The sequence below is a fragment of the Hippoglossus stenolepis genome, chromosome 22 (assembly GCF_022539355.2).
Source record: "Hippoglossus stenolepis isolate QCI-W04-F060 chromosome 22, HSTE1.2, whole genome shotgun sequence".
Lineage (NCBI taxonomy): Eukaryota > Metazoa > Chordata > Actinopteri > Pleuronectiformes > Pleuronectidae > Hippoglossus > Hippoglossus stenolepis.
The window spans coordinates 13,644,332-13,656,535 of NC_061504.1; the positions used below are offsets into that span (position 1 = coordinate 13,644,332).

The 12,204-nt window shown below is 40.7% G+C and overlaps 1 protein-coding gene across 1 annotated transcript; it reads left to right on the top strand.

Annotated features, from left to right (window-relative positions):
* Positions 1 to 5,598: 5,598 nt before the first annotated feature.
* Positions 5,599 to 9,306, top strand: lum (lumican). Its single transcript, XM_035147477.2, has 3 exons — positions 5,599 to 5,752; positions 6,634 to 7,512; positions 8,008 to 9,306. Exons 2-3 carry the CDS (start codon positions 6,639 to 6,641, stop codon positions 8,160 to 8,162), a joined length of 1,029 nt encoding a protein of 342 aa, XP_035003368.1. The 5' UTR covers positions 5,599 to 5,752; positions 6,634 to 6,638; the 3' UTR covers positions 8,163 to 9,306.
* The last annotated feature ends 2,898 nt before the right edge of the window (positions 9,307 to 12,204 follow it).

The window sequence follows — 12,204 nt, forward strand, 5'->3', positions numbered from 1 at the left end:
TTAAACACAAATGTGAGAATATTCTCATGATAGATATTTCTCTATTATTATTTATTATTGTTACTATTATATTTATGTATTTATGTATGTATTTATTAGTATAGTTTGTGTATATAATAACAGAAATAAATAAATTGACACAAAAAGGAATAAGCTGAAGGTGAGCCTATAATAATAGTAAAATATATAATGAAATAATATATAATACTTTATATAGCACTTCTGAAAACATAGTTACAAAGTAAAAATATGTGAGTGAAAGTTATATAGGAATAAATAAAAGGATAGAAACACTGTAATTCAAGCACTTAAAACTAGAATTAGGTCAGATCAGGGTTTGCTGTACATGCTGTGATGTAAAGGAAGGATACACATGACTGCACATTACTCACTTATTTACATCTCTCAGTGCATAAGAACCAGTATCACAATAATTCATTGATTATCAAATCCTCATTCATCAGGTGTCTTAAATGTATATATAACTATTTTTAAACAATATTTGAAAACTGTAAATTGCATTAGATTCTCTTAATTCTCACTCAGGACTTTTCACTTGAATGTGGGGAATTAAGTGACCAACAATAAAACATATTAAGGAACAGGAACGTTTAAGAGTCTGTCTCCGGCTCCTCGGCCTCTGATATGACTCAGGTCTTGTGTGTTGTTTTTCAGACTGAAAAGCTTCAGTGTTTGAGCTCTGGAGCTGATCCCAGCACCTCAGAGCCATGACTGCACTTCAATCTGTTGCCCCCTGGTGGTGTTCATCAGTACTTCTTATTTCTACGCTCTCTCTCTCTCTCTCTCTCAATGCAGCTTGACCCCCTGGTCTGATCTGCTGCACCATGAGCACTTGGAGTTATAGCTTTAGGCTCCGTGCCACTGTCTGTGTGTGTTGTGATTTAACTGTTTAACGTGCACATGAGAGTGTGTCCCTACGTTAAGTTGCTGCCTTGTGGCACGTTATGCAACCAACGTAACCGGAGCTGCTTCACCAAGTCAAACCCTGAGTGCTGAGATCTCTGCGGAAAGCAAAATGTGCAGAGCAGGTTATTTCAATCTGCGACTCCTGACATGGACCAAACACAGTCTACGCACACACACACGTGGGATTATATTCACTTTCTACACGGTAGCTGGTCCAGTAGACCCATAATTAAGAACTATATCAAATCAAACTTTATTTATGTAGCAGCTTTCATGCAGGTTAGTGCATTTCAAAGTGCTCCACATATGATTGACAGTATGAGAATAAGACAAATGTATGAAAAAAAAACCAAGCAAGAGAGGAAACAATTAAAACAACTATTTGAGATAAATACATGCAGTAAAATTTAAATTAAATAAATAGAATAATTTATAATATAATAATAATAATGGGCAATAAAAACTAAATAAAATAGAGTTAAACAGAAGTTGAGATAAAACTGATACAGTAAAGAATAAGTGAAAGTCGTTAATGATGTGAACAGAGAGTGAACTGTAAATAAATAAAAACTAAAAATGTCTAAAAGGTTGTTCGTCAGAAGCCCGACTGAAGAGGTAGGTTTACAGTTCACGTTTGAAAATGTCAACACACTCCGATCGCCTGGCAGACAGATACATGGAGGACTATGTGACTCAGGCGGCAGTGAAGCCTTGAGCGGATCTCCTCGGTGCCGGTTGACTCTCGCGGCACATGGGAGCCAATGCGACCAGGTGAGAGAATCACCCGGGCCTGCGCGGGGATGAGAGCTCTAAGCAGCGCTTACCACACGACCGCATGGTGGGAACAGAAGGTGGTGTCTGGGCGACGTCTGAGATTTTATTAGAAGCTTCTGTGTGTCCGTGCCAAGACGTCCAAGAATATCCCTGTTTGCTAATATGCTTGCTTGGATCTCCATCTGTGTACCTCTGTCGGAGCCTGTGCACGAGTGTCTCAGTTGTAAAGTTTTTTCCTCCGTGTGGCAGGGACGATGGTTTGTGCTGCACTTTCACACGTGCCAGATCGACTCGTGTGCCAGTTCTTGCCTTTCATTTTTCATCTTTGATTTACGGCGTGATATATGCAGTGCTGCTACTTGTGCTGTAAATCACGCAGGAAGGATGATGTCACTCACTTGAAGGAAAGAAAGAGCCAAAGCTTGAAGTTAAAAACATCAGATGTTGTTTTTGAAGAACCCCTTCTCATACAGAAGAAGACAGATTTTTTTTTATTAAAAACAGAGGTGAACAAAAACTAATTTCTACCCAGCAACTGATCACCTTTATTGGAAAATATGACTACTTATAGATAATTAGTTACTTAGCTAATTATGCTAACATTAGCCCCATTATTCGGCTGAGCTAGTTGATTGTAAATAAAGATGGACGACGCATCTTCACCTTCTCCCACTGTACAAAAATGAAGCCTAAATTCCCCGTATATAGGAGCAGCCATCTTGTGATCATGACGTAATTCGTAGCCAGAGTTTGTGCATCACAGATTTTCATATATGACATTTCACCCCCTTTTTATAGTGCCAAAAAATAATTACAACCAAAATTAGTGCAACAACAGACTCTTGAACATAAATCAGTGTCTAAATGACAGAAACCATCTTTGGAAAAATGTATTTTGTGCACTTAAACTTTTTTAGTTTGGCCCATGTCCCATCTGCTAACATGGAGAGAGCAACAATAATGACCTATACTGTAGCCAGCCACCAGGGGGCGATCCAGATGATGGCTTCACTTTGCTGTCATGTTGTCCATCTACTCTATACAGTGTTGCCAGATGTACGATAATAATCGTATTTGTACGATAATTTTTCCCTCTGTACGATTTCGATGTTTTGTGTTGACGCATCTCGTCTCACTTGACGTATTTTCAGCCATTCATGCTTCTGATGATGAACATGACCTGTCTCATGTTTCAAAATAAGATCCTTGGGCCTTGAAAAAGGATTGTTTCTGTAACTAAATCGCTTCGGAATCTCGACACAGCTTAAAAAATATTCAAATACAAAACTAGTGTGAAAAAATACAGCACCTTGTATTAGGCTACTGGAAATAAGGATACAGCGTTACTTCACCATCAAAATCCACATTACACCAATAATAAATGCTCTTACTGTCTGAAAACTACCAGTGAGTTTCAAGCATTTCCTGCTTTGTTGCTCAATCTCGCTGTTATGGTCAAAAGCTACATAAATAAATTCTTCTAAACTAAAAAGTAAGAAAAACTCACATCACTGAACCCACATAGTGTCATAAAAAGCTGTTTCTTTTTTCTTCACCAGATACTGATCAAGTGATTTGCGACATTGCGTTATTATAACCTCTCACACTTAGAGGAGAATTACACAACGTTACGGTTAAGTGCAAACAAAGTATCTGGAAAAGAAATCTGAAAGAAAGTCGACGTCTGCCATCTGGTCGAATGGAAAGGACACGAGAGCACGAGACATCAACACAAAGCACTGTGACTAAGCAAAATGACAGAATGTTTGTTTTCCATAGCCGTCTGGAACAGCTTGAGTCTGGGTTCACGGGGAAACTGGTTTTTAACGGAGGTGACAACACACCAACCTCAACCAAATAAATGTTTTGGGCTGTTTGCTGACGAAGGGCAATTGTGTCCGGGAACAAAGGAGCAGATGTTTCTGAGGGGGTTTGTCCAACCTTTGCCCGTATGAAGAGGATAGTGTGACCATTAATGCAAATTATGGAAAAAATATGCTTTGAATTTAAACCATGAATCAGTGCAGTCGAGGAGATATCGGTTAAATGGGACATCTACATGAAGCTTGTGAAAAAAGGGGCATCTATTGGATAACATGCAGAACAGCACAAATGTACCATGTGTTATGAAGCATTATGCAACACCTGCATCGCAGACGTAGCACATCTGGCTTCTCTTTCCCCACATCTCTTGTGAAGATGTCATGAAGAAGAACTGCAGTGCATAAAGATGTCGGCCTTTCAGACAAAAGAGGGACCATATCTAAAGAAAAAGGGAAATTTAACAAGCCACCTGTGCTGCACGTCCCTACATGACACCAGAGCTGTGTCCCAGTTCAGGGGCCGCGTCCTAAGAAGGCTGCGTTTGAAGACTGATGCGTCACAGCAGCGTGACCAGGCTTTATCCAAGGTTCCTTGAAGGTTTCCAATGGGTGGATCCTTCCCAGGCCAAACGTATCCCAGGATTCATTAAGAGCAGAATCGTGCTGGAGCTAACGAACTAGCTATGCTGGCGGCCAAGCTGCAGAAAGTTAGTAGCAAACCACTCCTCTGTTCCGCTGAAGGATTCACGTTCGCTTGGGACAAACTTGAAGTCAACCCTGAAATCTACAAAGACTTGATTGTTTCCATCAATTTTGGGTCAGAGTTGAGTTCCACAGATTCAGATTAAGATGCAGATGATCTAGTCACAGAAAGGTTAACAGTTGTTCCACATTCCTCTTCTCTTTTGTTAAGCTGAGAGCTTCTTTAGATGTATGACTTGGCTGCAGTTGTTTCTCAGTGAAAAGAGGTGAGATGACCTTTCAGATGCAAGAATTGGACATAACAATTTCTGGAAAGGGAATTGAACGGCTCAAATTACTTTGGTGTGGGAGAAAAAGAAAAATGTGCAACAATCAAGACATTTTCCCTCCTACATGTGCTGGGAAATCAGATTTATCTGAGTTAGAATGTGAGGAATGAAGGTTTTCCACAAGATGGTCTCTTAGTGTGGTATGTGAGTAGAGTAACAGACCGCACTGCGACCAATTAAATCCAGCCGTCAATTCCCAGCATGCTCCGACGGCTTGATGGATGTCCACCAGCAAATGGCAGAAACATTTGGCCATTTTCTCCCCCCTACTCCATTCTTCTTCAACTCCATCTTACAGATAAGTAGAACCCCACCCCTTGTCAGTTGTATCCATTTGCCTGACTACTTGCTTACTGTAGAACTGGATGATTGCAGGGCTTTTAAGTGCATGGGCAAGAAAATGTGAGGGTGCAAGACTGAAAAGAGGAACAATTCGTAGCACAAACATGTGGGATCAATTGGATCTGCTTCAACCTCCCACCTTTCTGCCATGCATTCGTCAAAAACAGTAGAAAAGAAGATGTTTGCTTCAAGGGTTATGTAAGAACTCTCTGGCCGTCTCGGAACCTTTTTTCCGTCAGATTTTCCGAAGCCTTATTCACAGCCCAGCAGGCACGATTGAATTTAGTCTTCTCCATAACCGGCGTCTGGCCCAAATGGCTGCCAGAGATAATTTTCACAATTTTTTCCACACATAGCTTCCCCTGCTGTTTAGACTTTTCCATGCGCCGTCTACCCAGCGCCAAGGTGAACTTGCAAACACTTTGTCGGGAGGACAATTAAAGGAAGAAGCTGATTTGTGAAAGTGAGGAAAGGGCGGAGGAAACATCAGCCTCTATACATATTTAGAGGTTAAATATCCCCGAGTCCTGTTGCACCTGCTCCAGGTTAGTTACCACAGTTTTTGGGATGATGCTCCCCAGACACTGATGTCACCTTCGATTGATATGACGACTTGACCAACTCCAGGAAGCAGAAACCTCCTCTCCTCCCACCTCCTCTGTTTTTCCCTTTTCTGTCTCTCCATCTACCCCTCTCTCTCTCTCTCTCTCTCTCTCTCTCTCTCTCTCTCTCTCTCCTCCCCCTCTCTCCCTCTTTCCCTCTGTGTTTTTCTCCAGAGACCTCCAGTTTTTGAACACCACACTGTTCTTACCTCCTGGCCCTCCACCCCACACACACAAACAGAGAGAAGCTCAGGTAAGCTTGCATCTGGTGGCAAGGCTTTGTGATTTCCTGTTGGATTATTCCTCTTTATTTCTGTTTTCCGGATGGGGTTATGAGATGGGCATGGGCTAGTGCTACAGCAGAGGTGGCTCGAATACTAATGCATGGAACAAAAAAACAAGCTTTATAGTTTGCATATTGAATTAAGAAAATCAACAACGATGTATTTGCCTGAATCTTACATGTTTACATGGATCTAAAGCGGCTTCTTAATGACTCTTTCAAGGCTTTTAGGTAACTTCAGTCATGGAAAATAATCTGTTGCACTTGGATCCAGTGTCTGTCTGCATTTTTCATGGATCTGGAATTCATTATTCTCGTTATGCATTGTCTGCATGGTGGATTTTGAACAGCCACGATCCAGAACTAGGTCTGGATTTAGTTCCTCATGCACTTTTTTTACTGTTTCAAATCTTAAACACATCTTTAAGATTTCTATTATATTTATTACTGTTTGTGTTTTGTGCATCATTGAAACATCTGCATTGTTCCCATTGGTGGTTTATGTAGAAATCAATCAAGATGATTTTGGTCCAAGCTTCAATGATGTGGCTTGACACAAACAACTGAATCAAGAAATCGGTTGACATGAACTCTTGATTGATTATAGACACTAACACTCAGGAGAGTGGGTGTGGCAGGGGGTATGGTTTGTGTCGGGGATGGGGGCAGGACTGACATCCTTTTTGTCATGTCAGTTTGAAAATGAGTTTATATTTCCTATTTAATCATGACTGATGTGTTTGTTTTAGGATTAGGAGTTTATTGAATTGTGTTGCTCTTGGCAACTCCAACCTCTAACTAATCTTTCTGTTTCCCTGCTTTCCCCTCGTCTCTGTTTGTTGGATCCCCAGGAGCCATGTCTCCTCTTCGTTTACCCCTGTTGGCTGTACTGGTCAGTGTGGCCCTGTGCCAGTATTATGAAGACGACTACCAGCCTGTTTCCATGCTGGGACCCTCAGGGCCCAACTGTCATCAAGAATGCGAGTGCCCCATCCTCTTCCCCTCTGCCATGTATTGTGACAACCGCAAGCTCAAGTTCGTTCCCGTAGTCCCATCAGGCATCAAGTACCTGTACCTCCAGAACAACCAGATTGAAGAGATCAAGGCTGGAGTGTTTGATAACGTTACTGCGGAACTTCGCTGGCTCATACTTGACAACAACCAGATCACTAATGCTAAAATAGCAAAGGGAACAATCGACAAACTCACTGGCCTGGAGAAGCTGTATTTCAGCTACAACAACCTCGAAGAGCCAATCATCCCTCCCTCAAAGGCCCTCGAAGAGCTGAAGATGATGAATAACAAGTTGTCCAAGTTCCCCTCTGGACTTCTGTCCGACAAAGAGAATTTGACCTCCATCAACCTTCAGCACAATCAGCTCACCTCTGATGCCGTCTCTGGGGCTTTCAAAGGGCTGAAGAAGCTGCTGTCCCTGGATGTGAGCCACAACAAGCTGAAGAAGCTGCCAGCCGGTGTCCCCAGTTCACTGGAAATCCTCTATGCTGACTACAACGACATTGACAGTGTTGGAGCCGGATACCTGAACAAGCTGCCGTCGCTGCGGTACCTAAGGATCTCCCACAACAAGCTGGCCGACGCTGGGATCCCTGCCGGAGTTTTCAATGTGACGTCACTGCTGGAGCTGGACCTGTCGTTCAACAAGCTGCAGTCCATCCCTGAGATCAACAGTCAGCTGGAGCAATACTACCTTCAGGCCAACGACATCAGCAGTGAGTGGCAGTAAACAGCATTTTCAGATATTTGCCTCAAAATGTCTTTTCCCAGAGGTGCCTTGCGGAGTTTTCTCAAAGTCACAGTGAAATGGAAGTTAGAGAATCTTTAGCTTCATCAATGACAGATATTTGCAAAGGGAACAGAATATGTGGGAAAACTTTCTCTGAGCAAACATTGTAAAATGCAGTAGTATAGTTTTTGCTAACATTACTGAGCTACACACAAGCTAATGGTCCAGTGTGGTTTTGTATGATGGTCGGGTTTAGCCTAAATCACATTTGATTGGATAAACTTATATGTGGCCGAGTTCAAGGTAAGTTATCAAAACAAGGACCCGCTTGGGAAAACATTGCTCTTTAGCGCTACTAGTGGTCAAAAACTCACCATGGCACCTTTAACTCTGAGCATAAGGTTTTCAAGAGGTATTTAACAAAGAATTTTGTTTTTCTACCAACTTCCATAACTTTCCCTCTATGTTTCATTCTCTGCAGAGATCGACATGACAAGTTTCTGCAAGTTCGTCGATTACATCACGTTTTCCCATCTGAAGCATCTGCGTCTGGACGGCAACAACGTCACACACAGCAACATGCCCCCCGACGCTGTCAACTGCCTGCGCCAAGCTTCAGATATCATGTTTCATTAAGGACCTCCCTCCAATCTGTGCCCTTTATGATATGATTCAAATCCAGGGTATTATATGGTATCTTCATCCATTCAATACACACGAATCTTCAACAAATCTAAAGCTGGGCAAATTGGAAAATAATTTTGAGTCAAAAACTTCAAAAAAAACCAATATAAAAAGTAAATTACGAAAAAGTTGTATAAATAGAAATCAATGTATATGCTTTGATTAGAAACACACACTTTAAACATTCCTAACTTGTATTCGAATTGAGATTTAACGGAGTAAGCAGCGGCTAACGTTCTCCACAGTCTCTTTTCAGTTGTCATTTTGTTGTCCGTCTTGTACGTTCCAGTGTTTAGCATGTAGAATATAATATGGGTACAATGATGAATCCATTGCTGTGCAAAGGACCAGCTATAATGAGGATTGTGTACTCAGTGTTTAATGCCTTTGGGGAGAAATGATGATCAAATTGTAAAATAGTTGCAGTTGAATTTTCAGCATCTTACAGGATTTTTTTGGGGGGGGAAATTCCAGCGTTAACTCCTTGTCTGTCAATATTTACCAACTTAAAACTCGATACCTTGATGCAAATGAGTCCCAGTGATTGACTTGAGTGATCATCTTTCCTGTGGTGTCTTTTGGGAATCACTTCAAACCCTGAACTAAAGCAGGATTTTCATGTTTCTGGTGTTGGAAATGGAATGAATGACACAAGTAACACTGGCGTTGACCTCAAAAACACATCCTCTCACTGAATGTCTCTTTTATCTTTCAGAAATCACGAGTCAGATTGTTTCTTCGTGTGACTTTAACTCCTCGCTGTCCCCTGTCATGCACATCGCTGCTTTGTATACAACATTTGCATTTCTTGCATGCATCCCATGGTACCATTCTTTGATAATAAACTACAGCTTTTGCAGTTAAGGTGTTTTTTGCAGTTGATAAATGCTTTTTTTTAAAAGAAGAAGAAGAAGAACACAAAGTCAACTTGGCGACACGGTCGTGCTGATTGAATTCATGTTCTGAGAAAATGACATTTTGTTCAGGTTTGTCTTGTCATCGTGATTTCTCATGTGGCCTTTGACTCAGTTACTGCTCTTGGATTTTTTTTTCTGTGAGGAAACCGAACACAGTTGAATAAACTATGTTTCCAAAATATTTGTATGATATCGCTTTTTAAATTTCCTGTAGTTAATGTAGAGCACGTACGGAAACATCATGTTAAAAAACACATGTCCTGAAAGAAAGTTTGTGCTTCATCATATTATATTATATTATATTATATTATATTATATTATATTATATTATATTATATTATATTATATTATGAATAGAGACAAGTTTGGTAAAAAAGTCAGATAGTTAACGATGGCCGGTGTAATAAAACTTTAAGGTTACACAGTATTGTAGAAGATATAAATGAAGTGACCCTATTTGGTTTGTATAAATACCCAAATGTGGTTATGTTTATACATATATATATATATATATGTGTAGTAGCAGATATCAGTATTAAAACAACCTTGTGTTAGCCACGGTTCACAAAAGGCAAAATGAGCTTCTGAGATGGATGGAAAATCCTTCCAGGTATTATTCAGAGCCCGTACTTGTCTCTTTTTTCACTCTTTACGTTCTTGGCCCAGTTGTTTTTAAAGCTCCCTACATTGTGGTCTAACTTAGCATTTCTCTATCCCCCTGTTTGGACTCTGAGTCTCTCAAAGCCGTTCGTTTACATACAACCATCTTTGTTCGGTTTGTAGCTGGAGTCAAACAAAAGCTGCTGGTCCTGGAGGGATGCAGGGTCTGCAGGGTTTCGCTTGTTCCTGCAGCTTTCAGATATTTCCTGTGTAAATCTCCCGTCAACTGTCTCAGATAGAAACCACAAATTATCTACGGCTGTTTGAAGACTATTTTATTTGGTCTGTAAAGCTTTAACGCAGGAAGTTTAATATTAGTATCCCTGAGAGAGGACTGTAGCTTCCCTGTTTCCAATAAGACACATCACGGTTTGCATATTTGGCTCGTGTGAGGATCTGCCTGCTGTGGTTAGAAGTGATTCTACTAAAACCTTCATCTTCCTTTACAGCCAATCGTGAACCATTCTAGGACAAAGCATGTAGGTTTATCAAGGCTAAATCCTGCAGAGAGAACCATAAGTAATGAATTCTGTTTTCTCTCGCAGGTCACTTGAAAACAATATGTAGGAATAAGAGTTTATGTTGTCGTTCGTATTCTTGGATTCTGTTCAGGTTTATTTAGGTGGAACGCGTTTTGTCTTGTGGTGATTGGAAAAGTGTGAGAAATGTGTGTCGAGCGTTGTGCCAGATGGAACGAAAACCATACAAACCAGCACATTCCTTTTAGTTTCTGCACCATGTTTCAAAAGCTTCCAAGAATCAATCGTATTTTGTTCTATTTTTTTTGGCTGAAGTCATTTTTTATTAAGGGAAGGTTCAAGATTTCAAGATTCATAAGATTCACTGCTACCCCACATTTCTCATAATGCTCTGGATATTGTGTTTGTGGATTTCTCATCATCAGGTTAAACTATAGTTCAAAACCAGCAGTCGTGCGCATGTTATTGTGTCATTTACTCATAATAATGACGACTAAACTGGACCAAGAAGATGAGTCTGGATTCAGTCAGAGCCTGAAAAGTCTGTTTTTCATTATCATTCATGTTTTTTTCCAAAGACTCTTTGCTCCTTTTTAAATCATTAGATTTTGAAATAATTTAATTCGTTGTCTCTTTGGTCTCTCGTCCTTTCCTCCAATGTAGATGGTAAAATATGACAAAGACATTTAAGTGCTAGAAATGACAGAAATATAGGTTCACTTGAAACTACTTCAAACCACCGCCCCTTGTTACATCCTCCGAAATGTCCCCTGTGATATATGAACGCACTGAAAGTGTGTGTAATAAATCAGGAGCACAGTCTAACACACACTGTCTTTGGGTGTGTGCTTGACATTCACTTGTCACTTTGGTTTTTACAATATCAACGGTGCCTCTGCAGAGCCGTGCACTAACAGTAACACTCATCCCGGCTGATGTGCACCACATGTGCTGGATGCGTTTGGCTTCTTTTTCTTCTCTGTGCATTAGTCAAGAGTTCCTCTTTCGAACAGACGCTATTCAGAGCCAGTAGATTAGTAGACTAGATTCGTGGCAAATAGTTGTTGTGTAAATAGTTTCCAGATGTCCCATTCGATTCCTGCCAGGTGACTGTAATGTATTCCAGCTGCTGTACGTACAATTGGACCCACTTATGTAAATGAAAGTCAGTAGCTGTGTGTGCATTGGACTGTCATTAAGTGATGGGGGGGGGTGATTTTATAAACCCACAGCTTCCCTATATGCCACCCAACACTGGAATCATTTAAAGGTAAACCTGACACAAGTCTGGGGGTTAAAAATATTAGCAATCTACTCACCGCCACCGCTATTACAACACGATACATGTTTATTCTGATCCCTTTTTCACATTTCACATGTTTTTATATGGTCACTTGTACCTGTTCCCAATCTGAGACAATTTCCTCCTCTTCCTCCTGAGTGGCCCTTATTTAAATCCCGAGCAAAGCTTCTGCTGCCCCAGTCTAGACAATAAAGTCTTTTATAAGGCCTTAAGCTTCACATCCTTCTGCTGGGGACGTCGAGTGAAAGTAGAATCAGCTGCTGCAGCCTCGCAGCTCAACTCCAAAGGTCCGTCTTTCAGTCCAGACTGTTTCTAATGATTCTCGGACATTTCCATTCTTCAGGTCATCGTGCAGCGAATAACATAATTTACATCTAGTGTCTGTTGTGGGGTCACGGCATGAAATCATTTTAAACGGAGAATTGCCACAAAACAACCACTTTTGATCCATTGCACTGAAGAACTTTATAGTTCAGCTGCCGTAATAAATTACTCGTGTTCTCCAACGTTCATAAAGTTCCTAAACAAGAGAAGGAATTTGTCAACCAACACAGCAGTTGTGATGGATTGACTAATACAACTTGTGTTTGGTTATTCATCATTTGGGAGGACATGAATAAATCATTACCAACATT